This window comes from Podarcis melisellensis, assembly GCF_964234715.1.
Source record: "Podarcis melisellensis genome assembly, chromosome: 8".
In the NCBI taxonomy this organism is placed as follows: Eukaryota; Metazoa; Chordata; class Lepidosauria; order Squamata; family Lacertidae; genus Podarcis; species Podarcis melisellensis.
The window spans coordinates 20584170-20609533 of NC_138540.1; the positions used below are offsets into that span (position 1 = coordinate 20584170).

Genomic DNA, 25364 nt, shown 5'->3' on the forward strand with positions numbered 1-25364 from the left:
GGTTCGCCAGAAGCGGCTTAGTCATGCTGGCCACATGACCCGGAAGCTGTACGCTGGCTCCCTTGGCCAATAAAGCGAGATGAGTGCCGCAACACCAGAGTTGTCCGCGACTGGACCTAATGGTCAGGGGTCCCTTTACCTTTACCCTTTATGGGTGCTTAAAGAGGTATCATAGTGATTTAAATGTGTAGTATGGATGTAGCCTCAGATTGCCACCGCTTATATATATATCCTGATGTTGTTAATCCCACTTCTTAGATAATTATGGTCCCTAACCTTGTTTTGCTCTGGTCCTCGAGTATAATTATTATGAGCCAGGACCGGGGGCTGAGGTGATGGGGACATCATTTGTCCCAAAATATCTGATTGGGCTTGCTTATATAAACTGACACAGACACCCAAGCGATTGTACAGAGCCCTTCTTTTGACAGCAGAACAAGGTTCTCTTTGGCTTGCTTCCGTTCAGCTGCAACCATGAAGAACGTTACCATCTTCCTACTGGTTCTGGCTTGCGGTAAGTCTACTTTTCTGCTATAGTTCTGACCTCAGTAGAGCTGAGAGTTCTTTCCAGAACTGTTTTGTTGTCCGAAAGAGGGGTCTCTGGGATGGGGTCTGTTTGCTTCCACCGTGGTCCCTGCAATGGTGGCAACTCATGGCAAGTACCTCCCCCCCACAAGCCCTCAGACTGCCCTCACTCTGATTTGGCTTCATGGCATTGCCATCAAGAAACCAGCCTGCGGGCAGTGCATTTTGCAGCCAAATGTGGGAAGAGGAAGACAAGAAAAAATCTGGCAATTGGTATTCAGGGATATAATGCCACTGAATCTGGGTGTTCCTTCCATAGTCGTGGTTAATAGGCAGGGGTTTAAAGCCATCTTCTTTTGGCACCCGGTTACTTCTGCCCTCCAGGCAGGCTCACCAGTCCAAACGCCTTACTGCTCATGCCACGGTGTGCTTGATCTAATTCTCAGTACTCTCATGAACAGGCTCAACCTCTCAGTCCAGGACTGGGCAACCAGCAGCCTTAGGACTACCTGTGAGCCTCAGCCTAATTTAAATCAGTATGGGGAGAGAGAAAGGAGGTGTCAGAATGGCAGAAAGAGAGGCGGAAAGAAAGGAGAGAAAGGGGTGGCAGAAAGAGAGATAGAAGGACGCCGTGAAAAAGAATGAAATGGGGTAGCAGAGAGAAAGATGAGGGAGGGAAAGAGAGAGGAAGGGGATGGCAGAGGGAGGAAGGAAAAGGAGGTGGCTTTGGCCCTACCTACTGCTAGCAAGTGGCTGAGAACGGTTTACCTCTAAACCACAGAGCCTCGGGCTTGCAGATCAGAAGGTCGGCAGTTTGAACCCCCGCGACGGGGTGAGCTCCCATTGCTCGGTCCCTGCTCCTGCCAACCTAGCAGTTTGATACCACGTCAAAGTGCAAGTAGATAAATAGGTACAGCTACGGGAAGGTAAACGGTGTTTCCGTGCGCTGCTCTGGTTTTGCCAGAAGCAGCTTAGTCATGCTGGCCACATGACCCAGAAGCTGCCTGCGGACAAATGCCGGCTCCCTCAGCCAGTAAAGCCAGATGAGTGCCGCAACCCCAGAGTCATCCGTGACTGGACTTAACAGTCAGGGGTCCCTTTACCTTTACCTTTACTGCCAGCAAATGGCTGAGAACGGTTTACCTCTGAGGGAATGTGGCAGCAGGGGAAAAAGTATCCCAACCCCTCAGGAAGGCTTGAGACCTCAACCGCTACCCTCACCACAAACAGTGCTTTTCCACATCAACTCCCTTGCCTTTTCGATCTGTACCCCCTGCTCCCTGTCTCTTTGCTCTTCCCTCCAAACAAGACTGTTGTTCTTTCAGGAGCCACTCTGGTGACTGGCCTTGCCTCCCAGTTTAATGAGATGATCCAGATGAGCACCGTCACCTACACCCTGGCCAACTTCACCAACTATGGGTGCCACTGTGGGGCAGGGACTCAAGGCTTCCCCGTGGACGCCATCGACAGGTGAGGCTCACCTGAGATTACCAGGCATTGCTCACCTCTTGGTCTATCATCATTCTCTTACAGTTCAGGGGTTTTACAAGTCATGGTGAAGGGCAATTAGAGTATTATTCTCTATATGATCCCAAAAACTGTTTGAGGCATTTTCTCCTCTCTCATATGTTATGCCCAAACCCCTTCCTTAAAGGGGGAGGGAGCTTTTTACACCAGCCAGAAGAACAAGGCTTTTTCTTCTTGCTTAGATGTTACAGTGAAAATGGGCCTCTCTCTCTGGAATGTCTGGCTTAGGCACGTAGAGATAATAAGCAAGGTTGAATGAGTGTTATTGTAACCCCAGATTTGGGGGGGGGGCGCTGAAAAGAAGGAGGCAAACTGAAAAGGAGGAGGGTAACACAGGAAACAATGCTATATCTTATTGCTATTAGTGTAAATCACATGTTTTACATGTGAACACGTGTCTATGCATTCTAAGGGGTATAGAAAGTGGGCGCACTCTGACTGGGGTGTGCAGATTGTGAATTTATCGCTCTGTACCTTTGTCCTCCATATGCATTTCAAATAAATCCTGTTAAATCCTGCAAAGTTGGTTGCCACTTCGTGTGACTGTGCTCCAGGGACCCAATAGCAGATATGGAAAATGTCCAACAATGGGAGTCTCAAGAACAGGGATGGGGGACCTCCATATTTGCGTGCCTCTCCCATACAAAGAAATACACAGAATTCCTGCACGCACCAAACTAGCATATCTGGGAGGAAGTCTCTTGCCTAGCCTCTCTGAGACGCTTGCTTTCTACAGACGAGGAGCTTGTTTCATGCAGAGGATAATTCAAATAAACCACCTCCACCTGTGTCAGGGAACTGCCATCGCAACTAGCGGAGGAGGCGAGGCTCCACAGCGATGCTGGAGAGGGGCCAAGCAAGGAGAGAGGCAGGTCTCCGGCTGGGGAAGATAATCAGCGCTACACCAGGGATAGAGGGGGGCCAATGGGGGAAGCAGAGGGGAGGCTCCAGGACTCTTCGCAGGAGACCAGCGAGGAGAGCACAGGTCCTCCGCTGCCCAAACCCACCCTGCGCAGAAGACTTCCACGCGGGGAAAGTAGGCGGCGACTTGGCGTCAAAGAGCTTCTTTGCTGGAGGAGGTTCAAGAAACGCCCACTGACGGATTCTGCTAGCGACTGAACAGCCACGAAGTGAAGGGCTGTCCAGCCAGGAAAGGTTTAACCAGACCACCTAGCCAGGAGTGGCGGCAACTTACGCACGAGCAACCCCATATAACCATTACAACCTGCATTATGATATGAACCAGTCCCAGCAGGGCTATACCACAGACACTTTCAGTGGTAGAGCATCTGCTTTGCACACAGGAGGTGCCAGGATTGATCCCTGGCATCTTCAGGTAGGGCTGAGGGAGACTCCTGCTTGAATATGCTGTCATCAGAAACATGCTGTGCAATACCGGGGAAATCTCACGGGCCGCCGGAGCCCACGGTTGTGGCCGCCATCTTAGTTTTTCCCAACTAAGCCCATTATGGGCAAAAGAAAATTACGGTACACGGCAGTTACCATTTTAAAATATCATATGCACTTTAACAACAACAACCCACAGTGCTCCAGAATGTTGAGTTCTGAAAAAACTAAGATGGAACCAGAATGGGCCTGATTCATAGCAATTCCTTGCTCTCTCGTTTTCACGTCACACGCAGGTGCTGCCACAGCCACGACTGCTGCTACAACAAGGCCGAGATGTTCGGTTGCAGCCCAAGCACCCACTCATACAGGTTCTACGCCCAGAGGGATAAAATTAAATGCGGTGAGTTGGTCCGGCGTCGGGCCAGAGAGCTGGTTCAAATCTTTTCTATTTCCGTTCCCCCAGCTCAGAGCACCCCTCTTTGCAGAAACTGATGCTGATGTTACCACCTTTCTCCTCTCTCTGCAGTCAAGTCACGGGACCGGTGCGAGAAGCTCGTGTGCGAATGTGACCAAAAAGCGGCCAGCTGCTTCCGGAAGCATCTCTTTGCCTATAACCTCCAGTTCAAGAATCACCCAGCGAACAACTGCAGGGCACAGCGACCATTTTGTTGAGCTGCATTTTTAACGGGAAGCAGAACTGGAGGATATCCCATGTAGGAGGGTTGATTCGGGGGGAGCCTAGCCTGCCTGATTATTATAAGGGGGGGCTCATCCTATATTATTATTTTGGGGTTCTTAGCATTGTGTTAGGTTAACTGAAAGCAAGAGAAGCATTTAGAAATTAAGTTGCCGTTTATGTTCCCTCTATTTTATTTGAAGCGAAGGTTTGTGGGTTGTATCTAAGACCTACTCAGAGCAGACCCACTGAAATTAATGGATCTAGGTTAGTCATGCCCAGTAAACGTCAATGGGTCTACTCTGAATAGGACAGACATTGGGTACAACCTAGGGTAAACCTATTGGGTTGTATTTGGAGTAGACCCACTGAAATGAGCAAATGTAAATTAACCATGTACATAGTTTTCAATAGGTCTGCTCTGAGTAGGCCCAGGACTGGACACAATATCTCCCCCTATACTCTATTGAAGAGGCTACCCCTCAGGCTGCTTTTGTTTTCTGTTTTGCTTGACTTGTCTCATAGCCTGGGTGCTTAATCATGACGGATAGTGTGCCTCATATCTTAGGGCGCTCTTCTTCTTGCGCTAGAATTGCATCCCTGGTCTGCTTTCCCCCCAAGAATTTACCTACCAAGTGGAAACGCGGACCATTTTGCTGATTGGATGTCATAAAACCCTTTCAAAACGGCAATAGTAAGAATATGCATTTGAGTCAAATAAAATATTACCGGTATCTCCATGTTGTTTGCCTGTGTGGAATTGGGAGCAGAGTGCAGGCAGCTCCCCATTTACATGTGTCCGAGGGACTCGCAACTGTGCGCACGCGCATTGCAGCAAAGCCAACTGTGGCACGAAAAGGGAGGGACACGGCCCTAAAAGAGTATGCAAATGGCGCAAATGGTGCAAAAATAGTGTCTAGAAATCCCATGAGCCTTTGCAAGTGCAGTCATGGAAGCTTTTGCAATGACATTTGAGGCCTGTGGAGAGTTGAGGTTTGGAGCGAACAATTGTGGTGGAGTTTGGTGGATTTTTGTTTTTGAAGGGTTTTTCATTCCCAACCCTGCCAGGAGATGTCGGGGATTGAACCTGGGACCTTCTGCACAGACAGCACAGTGGGGCAGCAAAGTTCCCCTAACCTCTGAGCAGCAGAGTCATGGCTGATTATTTGAGGGGAGCGGTGCAGTCGTAACTGCAATATTGGAGTGCAATGTCGCAACTACGATGTTGCGGTGGTGCAGTTGCGCTAGTTGGTAGGACTTGATTGGGTCAATTGGCGGTGCGTTTGCACAATGCTGACCTCATGCCTCCCTCTGTACCTCCCACAAAGCCGCAATGACACAGCCAACTGGAGCTCCGATAAGTCACTGCCTGATCCTACTGCAGACTGTGTGCATATTTCTTTCTATGCATATAAATACCTTGGGCTCTACTTTGTCGTTTCTCAGGAACCAACTACTATATCTGATTTGGCAGCTGGCCCCAAAGCTATAAACGTGTACCCAATAAATATCACTTTATAGCAAGGCCCATGACATAATTTTCTCACCTGGTTCAAAGAGGTCTAGATCCGAGAAACTGACAAGGAAGTCATGCCTAATGTCCCGGGAGAAAAATGTCACCTGTCTTTATTTATAATCTTGTAAATAAGGTCCGTCCATCCCTCCTGTCTGGACTTCCCTCTTCCCTCCCTTGCAATTCATACCCCTTCCCTCCCGCCACAAGCATTTTTAAAAAATACGTTTCTTTTTTGCCCAGAGATATATTACATTTCCAGCATATAAACACAAATTTCTATACACGCTCAACAAGAGGCAGTTTGGGCAGCAGAGACTGTACCAGTACAGGCTCTCTGACAAGTCCGTTACCTATGAAAACAACAGAACATGATTTTTGAAATAACAAAACCAAGAAGAAGCCATGCTTTAAAAACAGGAACAGGGAAATTGTTTTAGGCCTTAGGGCAAGGGAAATCACAGAAAGGGTATGGAAAATGGCAAGCAATGGCAGGAGTGGGAATAGGGACTTGGGGTCCTTTCCAGCGCTACAATTCTGTGATTTTATTAAATATATTGAGGGGGGGACTGCGGTGGATTGACTGCAGTTGGTGGTGAGCCAGGAAGCCTGCTCATCATTTTCAGTTCTCCGCCATGCTCCTGAATGATGCTATGGAGCGATCTAATCCACCCATTGAGCAAAATTGATACTTTCCATCCTGCCCCAAGGCTGTAAAAACCAGTTTGCCAAGTCGCCTGAAGCTAGTGAGATCAAACCTCCAGGGCAAGAGTGGGACAGAAGCAGGACACAGGAGAGCAACCTGTGGCCTGTCTGATGTTGATGGACTACAACTCCCACCAACCTCAGCACAAGCAGTTGATCAGGGATGACAGGAGTTGCAACCCACCAATAACGCGAAGGCCGCAAATTTACCGCTTCCATTTTAGAACACGGATGAGGAAGCTGTGGCCTTTTGGACACTGCTCACATCATCCTGGACTATTTATTGGCTGATGGGAGCTGGAGTCTAGCTGGAGGTCCGAAATATCTACAAGTTCTCGATCCCTGCTTTAAAAAGAAATAGGTTTCTCTCTCCATTTCAGGCTGTAAACATGGGCTAGTTACTCGTAGGGCTGTGTATATCCTCTTCGGAAGTTCTTTGGGGGGAAGGGGATGTAGGGGGAAAGCCATTTGGTTGTGGGGTGGTGACCATGGGGAGATGTAGCGATCAACGCAAAGCTGTGTGGGGTGATCAGAGACATTGGTTCGAACTGCTCCGGTTCTGGATGGACCCGATTCAGCCACTGGCTGCCTCTGTCCCTCCGGCTTCATCTCCCTCTGGAGTTGGAAGGAACCAGCATTCTCAGATTCCCAGATGATGTCCGTGGTGGTTTTGAGGGCTATCTGTAGGAGTGGCTGAAGTACAGGCTGCGGCGGTTGAGTTTCTCCGGGTTGTTGGATGCCATGTGAGAAAACTCGCGGAAGATGTCGAGATAGGTGGCGTCTCCTGTAGAAGACAGATATAGATACCGAGGATGAGCTGATCGCCCTTTCTCTTCAGCGAAATCAGCATTAACAGGGAGACAAGGAAAGATGCAGACAGCGCTGACTTCTACACATTTAAGAATCCTGTGAACCAGGGCTTGTTTTTTCCATATTCTAAGAGAACGAGGGAGGCCTTCATGGCGAGTTCTGGCACCTCTTTTTCTATAAAAATAGCACTTCTGGGAACTATAAGGTTACCTGCCTCAGGGTTACCATTCCCAGCTCCGTCAAACTACAGCTCCCAGTAACCTTTGAGGGAAGTCTTTAATGTGCTTTCTCTAAAGGCCCAACAATTTCCAAAACGTTTCTTCGATTACATTTTAAAAAAGAAAACAGCAAGCATTTTACACGACAAGTGAGAATGGGAAAAAAGTGTTCTGGCACACTAGAATGTTCCTGTTCAGGGCTCAAGACCACCAGCCACGCCCCTTTCAGGATACTCCATTCCATCCCCATTTCGGGATACTCCATTCCATTCCATTTTCAGCTTTTCCTCCAACTGTTGAATAGCATTAGGTGCTCACCGAGCTTTCTCAGTACTCACTGAGGTATTTGGGGGCTCCTCCACCCCCTGGGGCGGGAGCAGCTAACCTGTGGCCCTCCAGATGTTGTTGAACTAAAACTCCCCTCTTCCTTGAACTTATGGCCAATGGGGGTTGTAGTTTCAGCAGCATCAGGAGGGCCACAGGTTAACCACCTTTTCCTTAGGGCTGGGTTGGAGAACCCGACACAGAAAGCAAATGCTGTCTGTTCCTGCTCCACACTGCAAATACAGTTGTACCTTGCTTTTCAAACGCCTTGGGAGTCGAATGTTTTGGCTCCCGAGAACCAGAAGTGATTGTTCCAGTTTTTGAACGTTCTTTGGAACCCGAACATCCAACGAGACTTCCATGGCTTCCGATTGGCTGCAGGAGCTTCCTGAAGCCAATCTGAAGCTGTGCCTTGGTTCCTGAACGTTTTGGAAGTCAAACAGACTTCCGGAACGGATTCCGTTCGACTTCCAAGGTACAGTACATCTGTATTGATGTTCAGCTGGTGTGTGTAGACAATGCCCCTTGCTTGCTTGCCTGGTTGGAGAATAAAAAGTGTTGTGTTCCTGTGTGTAGAAACAAGTCTGAAGTACAGAGGTAACTTTTAGCTGTGCTGCACCACCCTTTTTTGTCTCTGGCCCTTCCCACCCCTGGCATGTGGCCCTCAAAAGATTGCCCAGAGGGGAATGTGGCTAATAATAATAATTTTATTATTTGTACCCCGCCACTCTGGGCAGCTTCCATCATATTCTAAAACACTGAATGTTAAAAAACTTCCCTTTACAGGCAGAAAGCAGCCCCCCCCCACCCCTGACTTAGGGGTCCCTGCAATTGCACTGGTACTTTACCCTTGTATGTGGGTGGTAGGTAAGCAACAGCACTCAGCGCTGAACATCGGAAATAGAGGGAGTGATACAATGAAAAGATGATGGCTGCAGGTTTCCAAATAATTTCGAGGTGGCTCTTTTGCAGGGGGGCTCCATTCATGGCCCCCATCTGCATTGGTGGAGCATACATAAGCTCACCCCACCCTGCCCCATTACACCCCCTTCTGCCCTGCCCCCTTCTGCCCCCTTCCAGGTCCAAAAGGACCCACACATGGGCGGTCACACATCAATTGGACATGTGCAAGATGGTTGACACCTGTATTTAAAACCAAGAATACTACTGGTACAAAGGGCAGTACATTGTCCATGCAGGGGGTGCATACATGATACTTATATAAATGCAAAAAGAAATGCATGGAATATAAAAGGATGCAGAAGAAAGAAAGAAAGAAAGAAAGAAAGAAAGAAAGAAAGAAAGAAAGAAAGAAAGAAAGAAAGAAAGAAAGAAAGAAAGAAAGAAAGAAAGAAAGAAAGAAATCAGTTTCAGGATCTGTCTTGCTGCACGTACACCCTTAAGGACATTCCTGTATTTCTGGCCAGAAGCTTAGTGAACATTTAAATGGTAATTATGGGTGTGCATTTGCTCTAGAATGAAAGGGGGGAAATGGAAACGAATATGAACCTGTGCCTTTCATTTTACTACCACTTAAGAGGACAAGTCTCTCTCTCTCTCTCTCTCTCTCTCTCTCTCGTCAATTTGGTATAAATTATATATTCATTTGGGATTCATTTGGAGCCCTGATGGCTTTATGCTCCCCTTGTGGCCAGGACTTCCTTTGTTTTACTCCCTTTTTTTGTAATTTTGCCTGACGCACACATTTTTGCAAGCCGATTTCCCGAATATGATTCATTTTCATATCTCATCTTCACAAACGTGTGCATTTTCATGCACATTCCCACCTCCACCCCCCAAATATACACATTTTGTTCACACCATTTGGTTGCCAAACTGCAGCAGAAAATCCAGGGAAATCTGGGAACGTCAAAGGATAGCTGTGCTTTGGTTTGCATTTTGCTCTGCAAAGTGTAAATTGGGTCAGATGATCAGATCACCCCTTGGTCTTCTTGATGGTGTATATGATTGAGCTGTCACATCACATATGCGGTAAGGTACACGAACCACACCACTGGATCAGGTCAAAGTCCATCTATACCAGTATTTCCATTAGTGGACAGACAGAGGCATCTGCTTGTGTGGTGTAGTGGTTAGAGTGTCAGACTAAAACCCTGGAGACCAGGGTTCAAATCTTGATGAAGTCCCACCAAGTGACCTTGGAGCAATCACTATATCTCAGCCGACCTACCACACAGGGCTGTTGTGAGGATAAACTGAGGAGCAGGGTAGAAGTGTGGGATATAAATGGGATAAAAGAAGCCAATAAAATTAGAGTATAAAATTCGGGGAGAGTGCAGATTTCAAAGGACAGCTGTGTTCTGGCTTGCGTGTTGGGTGGTATGAGTTAGGTAGGTTTGCCCTGAAATCTGAATTGAACCAGAGCTGATCCCTGCAGTCTCTACCTGCATTAGAAACTCTGCATGGTTATCCTACATGTGATCCAGCTGTGCGTTGATTTAGAGCATCTTCTGGGGCATCTTCTGAGATTCTGGCCTAGGCTTGGGTACCCTTTTGGGGCAGCCTGAACAGCAGCCAGCCCAAGCTGGGAAAAGAGGCGCCTCTTTTCCCAGCTCGGGCTGGCAGCGGCCATGGTGTGCAGAGCAGCCAGAGCCCAAGCCCAACTCCACCCCCAAACCCAGACATTTCCTTTAAAATGTAAAAATCTGCCTAGATGGGCATGTTGGCCCCCATGTCCAGGTTTTCCTGGACGTATGGCAAGCCTATCATTGTTCTTCTCCGCCCAAAAGTTGCCTTCCTCCCAAAACCTCCTGCCATTCAATAAGCAGCAGGAGGAAAATGGAGGCTTTAGCTTGGGAAACGATGGAGGCTTTTGTTTTGTTGTGTTTCCTCACGTTCTGATCCTCTCAGGGCTACTGAGCACACAACTGATCACCCAGTGGATAAACTTGGTATGTACTTTTCAAAGATTCTTCCAGGGTGTTATTTTCAGCAAGCTGCCAGCCTTTGACCCACTCTCCTTTTCTCTAGGAAACTGCTTGGAAGAACACAGGGAGGGAGATCTTCTGGCGACAGAAACTGATGTCAAGGAGCCAGCCCAAATGTGCAGAGAACTGGAAGCTGCTGGTTGAAGCAGGTCACATCCAGGCTCCTCTCCAAACTATAAGCCAACATTTACCAACTGGTCAATTTTCAGTGCTGTGGGTTTATAACCCAAGTTTAAAGTGTCAGCCGTTAGGTATCTCTCTCTTCCTCCCTGGAGCTGGAAGCTCTGGAATATTCACATCCCAGATGCCCAAGGACCCAAGACATCTGAATTCCTATAGGCTCGGGTGTCTTGGGACCATTACATTTCCCAGGGCCCCTGGCTCCAGAAATGCTGTTTCCCAGGAATGCAATCCAAGCTGGAGAAGAATTGTGTCAGATGTGTAACCCTCTACGAAGCCAGTCATTAGGCTTCTTTCTCTCCCTCCCTGATGTTGAAATCACTGCAATATTCATATCCCAGCTGCCAGAGAATCTGAGCCATGTGGCTTCCCCCCTTGAATATCTGAGTTTCTATGGGCTCAGGTGCCATGGGAACATTATGTTTCCCAGGGCCCTTGGCTCCTGAAATGCTATTTCTCAGGAATGCAAACTGAGCCCGAGAAGAATTGTGCCGGATTCAGCATACTAGTAAGCATTACGAATGCACTGAAGTTTTGCTCTGAACCTGGTAATTATGAGTACCTACAGCATCATTACTCTGCTTCTCCCAAAACTAAAAACTGTAAGCTCTGTGATGCAAGAGTCTGCCTTGTTACCCTGCAAAGCACTTTGTATCTTGATCATACCCTACAAAGACATCAGTTGGAGAATAAATAAGTAATACATGCACACATTTGACTTAGTACATGGCTATCTGTAGCCAATAATTTTCCCTTGCCAAGTTCAAGCACACCCGTGCAAAAATTCTGGTGGACAGCCGGTATCAGCCCAACAAGAGCAACTGGTAGGAATTGGCAAATCTATCCTTTTGGGTTTCTCTCTGTGTCTCATGTTTCCAAGTTCAGTTATTCATATTCCTACATTGGTGTGTCATTGGTATTTCATTACAAAATGTCTTCATGGAAATTTGTAAGCATTTTTGTGCGAACGTCTCCTAATACACATATTTTTGTGTGCAATTTTGCAACACACACATTTTTGCAAAACAGCTTCCTCTAATGTGAGGCACTTTCATCAACTGTTTTTACTACTATAGATGGTTTCTTTCAATGCACAATTTACCTTAGTGTGTGCCTTTGTGTACACAGTACTTGGCTGAAGAACTACATTGCAAAATTCAGAAACAAGCAAATTTTGAAGGATGGTTGTGTTCTGGTTCACGTATTGTTTGCGAAAGTGCAAATCAGGTGTGCTGACCTTCAGATGTAAAATGAATCAGGTTTCTTCCCCCATCCCCATCAAACAGTTACAGCCAAGTTTTGATTATGTATCCCCCTTCCAAAAGCAACAGAATCATGCCAACTCTGCAGTCCTTTGGTTTGGACAAAAAATTCAGAGAGAAATGATTTTTTTTCCAAAAAAAAAAAGATTTTGGACAGCCCTTATACTCAATGGTGAGTTAGAATTAATGGAACTGCTGAAGAAGGAGTGAACTGCGGTTGTTATGTCACTAGGTTGACACAAGCAGACAAATCCTGTCTCTGATCTAAGCCCCTGAACACATGATTTCGGTTCCTAAACCTGAACACTGGGAGTCAACATGACATTAGAAGGAGCTGTAGCTCAGTGGCAGAAGGTGCAGAAGCTCAGCTTTGCATGCAGAAAGTCCCAAGTCTGATCCCTTGTATCTCCAGGTAGGGCTGTGAATGTTCTGTGTCTGAAACCCTGGTGAGCTGCTGCCATTCAGCAAGATGGGTTGGTGGTCTGACTGGCAGTATAAGGCAGCTTCCTATGACCCCACGTCTCAAGGGATGGGCAGTAGTTCATTGGTAGCACATCTGCTTTGCATGAAGTCTCAGGTTCAATCCCTGACATCTCCTGGTGGGGCTGGGAATGCCCTCTGCCTGAAACTCCAATAAACTGCTGCTGATCAAGTGTAGAATAGGGGCAGCCAATGCCGATGTTGGGGACTACAAACCCCATCAGCCCCAGTCACTATTTGTTGCCCTGCTCACATTCTTAGCTTGCCAATAGCCCCCTTAAACTGAAAAGACCAGAAGTGGACATCTTATTCTGACCAAACAGGATGATTTAATTACTTCTTATGATATGGACATGGTGGGCGATAGTCAACTGAGTTTTACTCACAGAAGAGCCATTGAAATTAATTGACGTAATTTAGTTGTCTTCTTCATTAATTTTTGTGGATCTACTCTGAGTAAGACGTTAGTTGCTACCCACCTCAGAGAAATGAGTGTCCATGACTTCAGTCCATTAATTTGAATGGACATTAATCTTTTCTGAATAGGACTTAGTTGGCTATAACTCTATACCACGCATAGGCAAAGTTGGCCCTCCAGATGTTTTGGGACTACATCTCCCATCATCCCTAGCTAACAGGACCAGTGGTCAGGGATGATGGGAGTTGTAGTCCCAAAACATCTGGAGGGCCAACTTTGCCTATGCCTGCTCTATACTTTGGTTGAGGCGGAGTAGTGTCAACAATTGTGACTGAAGTCTAATGTGTGGTCTACTAAAAACCACTAGATCAGGGATGAGGAACCTGTCGCCTTCCACTTGTTCTCCTAGCCCCGTATCACCGCTGACCGTTGGCTATGCTACCTGGATTGATGGGAGCTGTAGTCTAAAATATAGAGAGAACAGATGGGGAACTATTGCCCTCTGGGTATTGTGGAAATACAACACCCAACACCCTTGACTCTTGGCCATGCTGGCTGGGGCAAGTCCAGCAATGTTTGCGGGGCTACTGGCTATCCGTCCCTGGCTTAAATAATTTCTACATGAGCTGCTGCGAAGCCAGGCATCATTCGTCCTATATTTGTGCATCTGATTTCGCCCCTCCCTAAATGCAGAACTTTACCCACTTATCTATAATGAAGCTCATTTCGTTATGCTTTAGCTCAGCTCTCCATCCTGTCAGGATAATCTGTAGCCCAGTGGTACAGCATCTTGCTTCGCATGCAGAAGAACCCAGGTTCAACTCTCAATGGCATCTTTAATTAGGGCCGGGACTGATCCTTGCCTGAAACCCTGGGGAGGCATTGCTAGTCAGTGTAGGCAGACCAATGATCTGATTCAGTGTAAGGCAGCTTTCTGTGTTCTTATGATTGTTATGTTGACCCCATGTACCATCCTAAATTAACAAGGAGAGGGAGGCAGGTGACGTGAACTCAACACTAATGGGGCTAATTCAAGGGGGTAATCTTTACCACCCACTTAAAGAGTGGGACGCGGGTGGTGCTGTGGGTTAAACCACAGAGCCCAGGGCTTGCCAATCAGAAGGTTGGTGGTTCAAATGCTTGCAACGGGGTGAGCTCCCATTGCTCGGTCCCTGATACCTGCCAACCTAGCAGTTCGAAGCACCTCAAAGTGCAAGTAGATAAATAGGTACCGCTCTGGCGGGAAGGTAAACAGCATTTCTGTGCACTGCTCTGGTTCGCCAGAAGCGGCTTAGTCATGCTGGCCACATGACCCGGAAGCTATATGCCGGCTCACTCAGCCAATAAAGCAAGATGAACGCCGCAAGCCCAGAGTCGTCTGCGACTGGACCTAATGGTCAGGGGTCCCTTTACCTTTAAAGAGTAGCAAGGGTTTGTGTTTGTGTGTGAATATAGTGCCCTAGTTTTTTTAGGGGGTGTGGGTCCCAAAGCTCATAGAGTTAATATAGAAAACAGAAGCAAGACAACATAAATAACAAGAGGCGAAGGAAGAAGAGGTAAAAGATTTTACTCTAGATTTTTATTAACAGTGTTTCAAGAGACGGGAGAAGGAAGGGGGAGGAGAGGGGGTCAATAAGACACCAGAGCAGCAGAATTTCTGTGGGGTATTCTCAGTTGTGTGTGTGTGTGTTGATGTTTTTTTCCCCCCTTTCCTGGTTAAAACCATACAAAGATAAATAACATACAGAAGTGTTTGGATTTTTCCATAGGTAGACTCAGTCGAGGCCGAGCAGGCAAAAGTGAGAAAAAACAGGAAGAGGTAATTTTTTTTAATTAAAAAACAAACAAGCCAGTGTTACAAAGATTGTACTGAAAAGCAAGTTGAAGTGATAAGAGGAATGGTTAATGTGCTGGAACGTTATTTACAGAGAGTCGTTCATGTCCTAGATGTTCATGTCCCACCATCGTTTCCTGTTGATATTAGAGCCTCAACTAGCAACTTCAAGCTGTTCTCGGCAAAACCATGTGGTAGTGTTCCTCCTGGACTATACCATTTTAAGACTGGGCGGTGGGGTGGGGACACAACATTTTGAATGTTCCCCATATAGCCTCTCCCATGCACAAATAACAGATAAATAAACAGTCCATTGGGATAGAGTGTGACCTCCTCCAGCCCTCCCCCCCCGCATGCCATCGTTCTCCAAATGCAATACAGAGTGAAAGGTTTTGCAGATTTCACCTCCCCTCCCCGCATCTCTGAAATGGTGAGATCCAAGATGGATGCCATCACATGATTTTGCTGATCACATGGCTCAGACCTGGCACAGCACAGCAAAGCAGCAGCAACGTCAACCTTCTCCAATGCTGTTTAAATAGAGAGTGATCAAAGCCCCTGATGTCTTGATTTGAATATGGGTCCTAATTTTATAATACAAAAGTTTCTTCTGAAGGAAGGAGGGGTCCAGCATTGCACAGAAGCACCCTGTATGCTTTCTGGGTGTATATGGAGTCCTAGAAAGGCCAGGGTCATTCATATAAGGTCAACAGATGGGGGGGGGTCTGCGCTGGAGGGGTGTGTGTCTCCTAACAACTCTCAGCATCCTTTACAAACTACAGTTCCCAGGATTCTTGTGGGCATATGTGATAGGCCTATAGCTTTGCAGCTTGCAATGACTGGCAGTTTGCATTGTGAAGGTGAACCTTCTGGGCTGTACTAGGGGGAATTGACATTTAGTGGCGCTGAGCTTTCTAACCTCCTAGTTCTTCCATTGCTAGCGGTTGTCAAAGAGCACCCCCATGTGGTAAACACACACATTTCGAGTGGAAAATAACGTTCGCCGGAACTGTGTGTTCCACTGGGAGCTGTGATATACCTCTTACACCCTAAAAGGGCTCTTCTGGCTCAATGCCCATCAGTACACCACATCCCTAAGGAAACAGCACTCAGTATTTTACGTTCTCTTCCAATATTTGTGTTACTCCTTTCCCCGCAACGCTTCACAAATCATTTCCCCAGCTCACAGCACACACCTTTTCCCCCAGCTACTCCAAACACCTCTGCACGCCATCCACTGAACATCAAACCACAAGCGTTTGTCATGAGTGTTCGCCAGTAAGGATGTCTCCAGATGTGGTGGGCTAGCACTCTCACCAGCCTAGGGGTCAAGGATGGGAGTTGTAGTCCACATCTGGAGGTTATACTGGCAGCTGCCAAACTAAGCAATTGCTAACCAGAAATCCAATTTGCCTTGGGACGGCAGCAACGACACTCCATTTTGGTCTTTTTTCCCTGCCCACTCCTTGTTCGCGATTCTTGTCTTCCACCTTAATATCAACTACTGGTCTCATTTGCCCAATGAGTCAGCCCCTCTAATAGTGAACCCAGGTGGCAAATGCCGACACCGGGGGAACAACATATAGAAATGTGCAGCATGCCATAACAGTCACGTGACAGACTGCAAAGAATCCTGGGAGTTGTAGTTCTCTAAGGAAAGGAAGAAGGCCTCTAATGGAGAAACCTTAGCATCTTCCCCTAAAGCTCGCTTCTAGGGATGGATGGCTTCTCTCTCTTTCTCATTTTCCCAATCTTAAATTCAGTTTGCTCTTCGGTTTGCATGATTATTATTTTTTTTAAAATAACCCTCCCGAAAATTTCCCAGCATTTTAGTGCAAATTTCTCCTGGCAGGCACACTTTTTGTATGTGATTTTTCCTAATATATAATGCATTTTTGTATTTTATTTTCGTTGTTGCATTTTTAGCACACTTTCTCTTAATATTCACATTTTTCAGCACCACAAGATTCAGAGAAGTGTGAATCGCAAAGGATAGCTGTGTTCTGATTGGCCCATTGTTTCGGTATGTGTGAATTGGGGGGTTTCGTATTCAAGCATGAGCTGAACATAATTTCTCCCTCATCTCTACTCACTTCCCAGGAGTCTTTGCAGGAAGCCTGGACCATTAAAGAGGAATTAAATTGATGCAGTATTACAGTGCTGATGCACTCTCTGCCTCTCTGCCTTATTTCCACCCTCTCCCAGGGAACAATAGTCAGCTGTGAAGGAGAGTTTTGCTTTGAGTGGGAAGGGGTGCTGCTTCCTTCGCAAAGGCAACTTTGCAGCTGCAACTGGATTTTGTAATCCAGTGTGCGATTCAACACTTTAAAAGAGTGGGGAAAGAAGGAGATCTGGCGCATTTCAAATAGGGTTATAGAGAATACAATAAAAATATTTCCATATTGGAAGGGAAAGGCCATACAAGCCAAACCTTGCAATGTTATACCTAGTTCTTTGTTGCAAAGTAACCTGGAATTATGTACATTTTCCCCTAACGTCCCTCCCTTCCCGTTCCAAACACACACATCCCGTCCACGATGTTCCAGAATCCCCATCAACCGATGGAAGAAATTTGTGAAAGTTCAATGTTTCATCCTAATGAAAGCATATAAGAGGGCCGGATTCAGACTAAACGAGTTGAGCTCAGATGCCACTGAAATCAAATGGGGCAACTTAGCTGTAATGACTCAAGCCCCATTGCTTTCAATGAGAACAAAGTTCAACTAACTTACAACTGCAATCCTATGCATGCTTAGGCAGAAGTAGGGCCCACTACGTTAAATGGAGCTTACTCCCAAGCAAGCGGGTCTAGGATTGCAACCTTTGTCCAGATCCAGCCCAGAAACTTGCTTTAGATGTGTTCGAAAACTATCAGGCTTTGTGAGCTATCTTCCAAAAACAAAGCAAAGAGAGTCGATAGAAAGCGATCTGAGCAGGGGGTGTGGAGAGGCAAATTTGCTGGATTTTCTTTTTTTAAAAAAAAACAACAACTCCCTAGCAACTGTACAAAAAAACCGAAAAATCTGACGTTGAAATACAGCCGAACTGTACTGAATGAAGGTGGGGGGGGGGGAGAAAGTAATTGCACACGCCCTTGGGGGCTTCCTCAGTAATAAATTAAATACTTAAACAATGTCACCCATTTTAAAAAGACAGCACAGTATTCCATAACAAAAAGAACATTAACATCTTTTCTTTTTTTTAAAAAAAAGAACCCAATACTGCTAAGTAGGAAAAGTGCACATAGCTGATTTTATACATTGACTCTTAAATGTAGGTACTAATGCATCATAAATAGATAAAACACCTTGTCAGACATGCAACCCCCTTTGCAAGCCCCTACGACCGCCACTACCTCAGGATTTAAACCGTGGCTTTCTTGTCTGCACCATCCCTGTACACTTTCCACATTTTAAAAATATGACAGTGGCCTAGAGAGAGCTGGTGGCAGGGAGAGGGGGAGGGGGGGACGGTACTCCACTGATCTTGAATGGGTGGGTTGGGGAGCCTCCATGGGGTCACGGTGTTCTGCAGCTAAGGAAGGGTGGATTTGTCACTTTCAGTTTCTCTCCATTTCCCAAGCTTTCAGCCACGTTCTCCACATTTCCACATCGGTTTGCAATGAAAGAAAACGGTCCTCGTGAAAATTTACCGTTATTTCAGTGTGCAATTTTTCAGGGTGAAAAATTGTAGGCATACTAATGCATTCCAAAGAGATAAAACACCATCTTGCCTAATATACACATTTTTGCAAAGCAATTTTCCCAAACAGAATGCATTTTTTTTGGGGGGGGTAAGTTATCACTAATATGTGCATTATTAAGCACCCTTAAGTACTGTATATGCATTTTTTTGGGGGGGGGAGTACACATTATATCTCCTGCCAACCTAGCAGTTCGAAAGCACATCAAAGTGTAAGTAGATAAATAGGTACCACTCCGGCAGGAAGGTAAACAGTGTTTCCGTGTGCTGCTCTGGTTCACCAGAAGCAGGTTAGTCATGCTGGCCACATGTATGCCGGCTCCCTTGGCCAATAAAGCCCCAGAGTCGGTCACGACTGGACCTAATGATCAGGGGTCCCTTTACCCTTTACCTTTACACATTACAGGGATGGAGAACTGCATTGCAAAAGCACAGATTTCAATGGCTGCGTTTCAGTTTGCATATTGTTTTGGAAAGCGGGGGAATCAGGTAGGACTGGCTTCAAACGCAAGCAAAATTGAATTTCGCTCCCATCCCAAGTTGCTGCAACAAGTACCACCTTCATACATGTTTGGCGTAAAGGTCTGAAAAGGTCTGGTGATAGCTGACACACACCTTTCCTGGGGCAGCTTATGCAATCATGAAATTAATTGACACGAACAGATGTTTCTGGGAGACTTTCAATGTGGTTCGGTCCCACAAGAAGCAGTGATGGCCTCCAGCCTGGACGACTTAGACAAATTCTTTTGAACTACTGTAATATCCACAGAGTTCTTTTCGTTTCTGATCTAATAGTTGGGGGCAGCAGTGTGGTAGTGTTGTAGATAAAGACCTAAGAAGGCCAGGGGCCCATCTAATCCAGTATCCTGTTCTCACAGTGGCCAACCAGATACCAAGCCAGATCTGAGTGCAACAATACTTTCCGCACCTAAGATTCCAGCAACTGGCGTTATGCGCAGGTATACTGTCTTCAACAATGGAGGTTCAACATAGCCATTATAGCCAGTAGCCAGTGATAGCCGTACCCTCCACAAATCTGTCTTTGACAGCCATCCAAGTTGGTGGTCACCACCGTTGGGTGGTATAATGTGAATTTTGGGTTTGGCCCCTGCTCCAGCCATAAAGCTCAGGGGCGAAACGTTTGTGGCCGACTGTACGTTATCTTGGCTTAACCTCCCTCGCAGGGTAGTTGTGGTGATGATAAGAACAGGATGACTCACTCAAGAGCTGTTCCGCCTGGCCTTTGGTTTGGACTCAGACTGACCCTTATGTTTTCCCTCCCCTTATGGTTTTGATCTATGGGCTACTTTTAAAATGAGGCTGCATTTAAAATTGCATTTTAAGCTGTATTTTAAATTGGTTTGTTTTTTTCCTATTATGTTTTTACTGTAATTTTGCCACCCTGAGTCCGGCTCCTGCCAGGGAGGGCGGGGTATAAATAATTTTTTTTTTTATTATTATTATTCAATCCCAAGGTATGCAGACTTGAATTTCTGAGTGCAAAGACGGGATCCCAAAACGATTGGCTGACAATGCTCAGGGCATGTTGGCTTCCTTGCTTCTACCAAGATAGAGGAGAGAAGGATGGAATTTGCTATTCCTTTAAGAGGAGTGAGGGAATCATAGAAATGTAGAGCTGGAAGGGACCCAACAGGTCATCTAGTCCAGCCCCTGCAACGTAGGAATCATATTGAAAGAATCCCTGACAGATGGCCACTCAACTCCTGTTTGCAAACCTCCAAGGAATGAGAGTTGGCCACCTTCTGAGGGAGCCAATTCCACTGTTGGACAGCTCTTTCTGCCAGAAATGAGAACGACTCATTTCTACTGGGGGAGGAACGGGTAAGAAAATGAGAAGAATGGGCTCCCTAATTCCCATGTGCCCATTACTATAGGTTTTACTCAGAGGTTGCTCAGAGAAGTGCATTGCAAGCACAGCGTCTGAGTCAATATTGTGGGATGTGTGATTCAGCAGAGGGAGCTGGCTTGAGGAGGAGGAGGAGGGTGGGGGGAAGAAAGAAGGAAAGAGAAAAAGAGAGAGAGTATTTGATGTGTTCTTCGTCACGTCACCAGGGGTTGCGTCATGGCAGAGAGGCAGCTAAGCAGATTAACTGCATCCCCCAGGCTGACCTGAGGTCACAGAAGGTGAGGCAAAAGGCAGGAGAACCGTGGGGCTGACCTGAGCAGGAATGTTGTGCGGAGGTCTGGGGCATGAGGAAGAGGGTGGGGCTTCAGGAAGAGTCACATGGCTGTCAGAGAGGAAGGGCTGCAGCTCAGCGTCAATGCATCTAGCTATGTTATTCCTATGTTCCCCTGTCCTAGGGGAAGGGCTGTGGCTCAGTCACAGAGAATCTGCCTTGTGTGCACGAGGTCCCAGGTTCAATCCCTGCCATCTGCAGGTAAAGAAGGAGTGAAGGGCGAGAAGTGAAGTTACAGGAACCAGGCACAGGGCCTTCTCGATAGTGGCACCTCCCATCAGATGTCAAACAGATAAACAACTGCACAACTTTCCAAAGAAATCCGAAGGCAGTCCTGTATTGGGAAATTTTTAATATTTGACATTACGCTGTTTTTTATTATGCTAGAGGCCGCCCAGAGCGGCTGGGGAAACCCATTCAGATGGGCAGGGCATAAATTATTTTTATTATTATTTAAGGTGAAAGGGAGCCATTTCTGAAACCCCAGAGAGTCTTTACCAGTCTGATGCAGTACAAAGCAGCTTCCTAGGTTAAGCGGTAGGGGACAGAACCACAGAGAGCAATTGGCAACCAGGAACCCTTGTGGCTTTAGGGCTTGTGTGAGAGGATTTGGGTGCAAGCTTGGTGTTTGAACATCAGCCCTTGTGACTGGAAGGCAACAGAATATCTCCGGAATGGCCAGGCCTGGTGGAAAAACTGGGAACACGTACTTACCCTCCCTGTTTTTTTAAAGCCCCAATGAAAAATTGCCAGCCTTTAAGAGTGATTTTCTCCTTGCATGCAATTCCACTGTGGGAAACTGCCATGCCAAATTTGTAGAAGTATACAAATTTCAAAGCATGGCTGTGTTTCGGTTCAAATTTAGGTAGAGTCGCCTTTCAGCACAAAATCCATTCGAATTTCTCTCCCCTCACTCCAGGCTTAAAGCTCACACTTTCGCCTCCCCTGCCTTAAACCTTCCCCAAAATTCTCGAGTGAGAATTGCATGCATCTGTAGCCTTTTGCACCACCCCAAGAGACTGGTACCTCAGTAGAGATCACTGGGAAAGTGTTAGCAGATGATAAAACCATCTGCCTCAGCTCCTTAAGCAGGTGTATATGAGGTTGGCAGGGAGGAGGGCAATCTAGGCAGGAGATGGGATGGGAGATGTATCTGATGCACCAGTGGAGAGGGTGGAGAGAGAGACAACCAGCAAAATTTGCTCGCTCATCCGCAAGCCACCTAACCCTTGAACAGGAGGTAATGACACTGGGAACATTGTAGGATTCTTTCGCTTTGGGGAGGACAACTCCCCCTACCCCTGGGCCAGCCGCTGCTTCATATTTTACACATGATCGTCAAGAGACGTTATCCTACTGCTAAGTCTAAAGTAAAATCCCGGTCTGTCTCCTGACAGAGACCTTAAAAAAACAAAACCCCAAGGGTTACTCGGGAGAGTAAGAACAGGTCCTGCTCCAGAAAAAAGCATAATAAATAACCTAACCCTCCCCACCACATCCCACCCTGCCCCGCCCCACCCCGAACACCCCGTATCCCAGAATCCAAGAAATCTGGAATTGCTGAGCCCTCTGCGGACATGCATCAGGGAGAGGAAGGATCACAGTCTTTGTAAGGGAGAGCATGCAAGGGAGAAATCCTCTTTCTCTGGAATTGTTAAATAGGAAATCCATCATGATTTAGGAATATAAACCCACCCACCCCCTTATGTGCTCCAGTTAATTGTTGCCTCAGAAGGCTAGCTAGGAGTGACTTTACAATTCTCCCTGGGTGTGTGTGTGTGTGTGTTTTTGTCTTCCTAAAAAAAAAATCAAAAATCAAAAACTCATCGCCGGCGATGAGCATCTTCTTCCAAGCCTCACCACTTTTGGCAAGTCTACAGGTGAGGACAGGTGTAACATCCGAAAGGTGAAGGCAGATGTACTATTTCAAGAGAAATCGTGGTGGGGGTTGTTACTCGTCTATTCGCAACAGTGGGTGCAAAGTTAGCTGTCTGTTTTTTCTCTACTCCATGACCTTCAGGAAGGTTGCACACCTTGTGGGCCATTTAAAATAAATAAATGGAGGCACACTTTACAAAATAGTAGCAACAATAATCACCCTGTACACAGAGAGTTAGCACATCAGGAAGAAGGTTGGACTGGAAATCACACCGACATGCTAGTTTCCTTGTGCAGGGCATTTGTTTTGATATGGAGAAAAATTCCATTACATGAGCCCCCATCAGGAGTGGTACAGCCCAGACACAAGTTAACAACCGCAGTGAGAACTGGGCCAAAGTCATTTTGAGGTAGGACTAACAACTGGTCACCCTTAATTTATTCATTCATACCGCCAATCCTCTATAGAGGCATTTAAAAAACAACAGCAGTTACAAAACTGCCTTTTGGACCAGGACTGGAGGCGTCTCATTCACGACGCAGATAGTAGCCAACTGATGCCACCCACAACTGATTTTTATTTTATTTTATTGGCCAGAAAGGGGCAGCATTCTCCCTGCCTCACCCCCAGAGTTTGACCCTGAAAAAGAGATGAGGGTACAAACATGGGTCGCATCCAACTAAATCCTAGCCAGAGTGGGCCTACTGGAATTAACAGACCTAAATTAGTTGTGCCTGTTCAATCCAATAGATCTACTCTGAGTAAGGCTAACAGTGGACACAACCCACGGCGACGATGCTTCCACGCTCTTCTCATGTATGTTACATTTGCCTTTGCCCTTCAAGGATCGCATCCTCATCTTGGAAGCGGCTGAGTTATGGCTTTGACCAGCTAAGCTTACCTCCCTGTTAAATATTCCATACACACACAGGAAAAGAAAAACCACCTCAAAACAAAACAAAGCAAAAACCAGAGGAAGCCTTTGCCGGCATTAACCTGAGAGCATGTAAGGTGGGCAGCCATGCCTCTCAATCCAAAGAACTGTAGCACATGCAAAAAGGGCACAGCAAACAGACCTGCCGATCGCCCCACCAAACCCCCGTCAACACCTGCTCTGTACGTTAAGTGGGCCAGGAATTTGCGTTTCCAGCCCAAACCAACTGGCTGAGCTTTTCATATGTGTGTGTGATCGGCACTCCAAACCATCTGAGAGATACATCACAGGTTGATGGCTAATGCCACTGGGAAGAGCAAGAGATAAGAGAGAGAGAGAGAGAGAGAGAGAGAGAGAGAGAGAGAGAGAGAGAGAGAGAGAGAGAGAGGAATATGCCCCTTTCAAGTCCCAAATCTCGGCTCCCTTTTCACCTATATGTACAATTCTCTCTGCAAAAGTCTCTCTCCTCCGAACCTTGCTTTTAATACCTGGCAACGGGGGTTTAAAAACAGCAATCAAACTGTTGGAAAAGTGGGTGAGAGGCGCTTCTTCCGCTCTTAGGGCTGACCCACATCATGCACTTTAAGCACAGGGCTCCTCCCCATAGAATCTTGGGAACTGTAGTTGACCCCTCAAAGAGCTACACTACATAGCACCCTTAAACAAGCTACAGTTCCCAGGGTTCTTCAGGGAAAAGCTGTGTGCTTTTAATGTGCATTAAAAGGTGCTCTGTGGCGTGGACGTGATCCTGCAAAGCCCGCAAGGCAGAACGGGTGTTCTGGCCCTGATCCACTCAAAGTTTGCGTACCTTAAAAACCAGAACCCTCCCCATTTCTGGGACCAGAGGTGAAGATTTTACACATATATTTCATGTTAAGGGTTCTTTGCCTGTATCCCCTCTCTCAGTGTCTCTCTCTATCTCTCTTCCTCCTTCCGCGTGGCCATCGGGGCAAACCCACCCACGGGCTTTCAGAATGGAAAACTTCCACCAGCAAGCCCCCCGCCCCCCAGTTGCCAAACATCCCCCCTCCCCCCACCACAAGACACGTCTACAGTTTTGTTTTGTTTCCTTCTTTCCTGGGCTCAGTCAGCATCCTTAAATTTCGACCCAAAAGAGGAGGAGGAGGAGGAGGAGGAAGAGGAGGCATCAGGGTTGCGGGAGTCGTCACTAACACTCATCTATGTTAAGGCTGATGAACTCCTGTATACACTTCCTGTACTGGAGCTCTGTGGGGCTGTTGTTCGGATATTGACCTGGATGACCAAACGGGCCCTCGGCTTCTCGCATCTCTTCGTTCATTCGAGCCAGACGGAGCCTGGAGGAGGAGAAGGAGGAGGAGGGAAGGTCTGCTTAGCCAGATAAAATAACACATGTGTATCTGAAGAAGTGTGCATGCACACGAAAGCTCATACCAATAACTAACTTAGTTGGTCTCTAAGGTGCTACTGGAAGGAATTTTTTATATTGTTTTGTTTTGTTTTGTTTCGACTACAGCAGACCAACAAGGCTATCTACCTGTAACTAGAACAAATTGTTCATAAAGGTAGACTCGCCATGGACAAATTTAACAATATTTTGAATTCATTTTTATAAGCACTGTATTGGGTTATATGCAAGTTAATTACAAGAACGACCTTGTAATGTTTGCACGTTCTGGGCTCATTTTGGGGGATACAGTGGTGCCTCGCAAGACGAAATAATTCATTCCGCGAGTCTTTTCGTCTTGCGATGTTTTTCGTCTTGCAAAGCACGGTCCGTCGCAACTGCGCCTCTTCAAGCGGCTTTAGGAAAAAAGCGAACAAACTCGCAAGACTTTTTCATCTTGCGAAGCAAGCCCATAGGGAAATTCGTCTTGCGAAGCGACGCAAAAACCGAAAAAC

At 46.6% G+C, this 25364-nt stretch overlaps 2 protein-coding genes and 2 long non-coding RNA genes across 8 annotated transcripts in view; 2 read left to right on the plus strand and 2 right to left on the minus strand.

Annotated features, from left to right (window-relative positions):
- Positions 1 to 424: 424 nt before the first annotated feature.
- On the plus strand, positions 425 to 4844 carry LOC309376969 (phospholipase A2 homolog otoconin-22-like). The gene is made up of 4 exons (XM_081923930.1): positions 425 to 514; positions 1851 to 1995; positions 3696 to 3802; positions 3929 to 4844. The coding sequence occupies exons 1-4, from the start codon at positions 475 to 477 to the stop codon at positions 4072 to 4074; spliced, it is 438 nt and encodes a 145-aa protein (XP_081780056.1). The 5' UTR covers positions 425 to 474; the 3' UTR covers positions 4075 to 4844.
- A 2066-nt stretch (positions 4845 to 6910) lies between these two features.
- Positions 6911 to 25364, minus strand: part of ACAP3 (ArfGAP with coiled-coil, ankyrin repeat and PH domains 3) — a 146727-nt gene continuing 128273 nt past the window's right edge. For 2 of the 5 annotated variants that reach the window (XM_081923549.1, XM_081923548.1), the window contains 2 exons: positions 24738 to 24799; positions 6911 to 7080 (listed from right to left, as the gene is read on the minus strand). In XM_081923549.1, coding sequence (XP_081779675.1) covers positions 6974 to 7080; positions 24738 to 24799 — 169 coding nt within the window. In that variant the 3' untranslated portion in view covers positions 6911 to 6973. Of the gene's footprint in view, positions 7081 to 22455; positions 24800 to 25364 lie in introns of those variants that run through there. The other 3 variants (XM_081923552.1, XM_081923550.1, XM_081923551.1) reach the window with 2 other exon arrangements.
- Positions 9299 to 12169, plus strand: LOC309377049. Its single transcript, XR_014171407.1, has 2 exons — positions 9299 to 9850; positions 9881 to 12169. It is a non-coding gene; the product is annotated as an uncharacterized lncRNA (long non-coding RNA).
- On the minus strand, positions 14487 to 19034 carry LOC309377000. The gene is made up of 2 exons (XR_014171349.1): positions 18890 to 19034; positions 14487 to 18658 (listed from the first exon to the last, which is right to left on the minus strand). It is a non-coding gene; the product is annotated as an uncharacterized lncRNA (long non-coding RNA).

What these genes read in the sequence shown, in the direction of transcription:
- LOC309376969 (XM_081923930.1), top strand. Translation starts at nt 475, where the DNA reads ATGAAGAACGTTACCATCTTCCTACTGGTTCTGGCTTGCG. An exon ending in CCTACTGGTTCTGGCTTGCG is followed by an intron (nt 515 to 1,850) that starts GTAAGTCTACTT and finishes TTGTTCTTTCAG; the next exon opens with GAGCCACTCTGGTGACTGGC. An exon ending in CCCGTGGACGCCATCGACAG is followed by an intron (nt 1,996 to 3,695) that starts GTGAGGCTCACC and finishes CGTCACACGCAG; the next exon opens with GTGCTGCCACAGCCACGACT.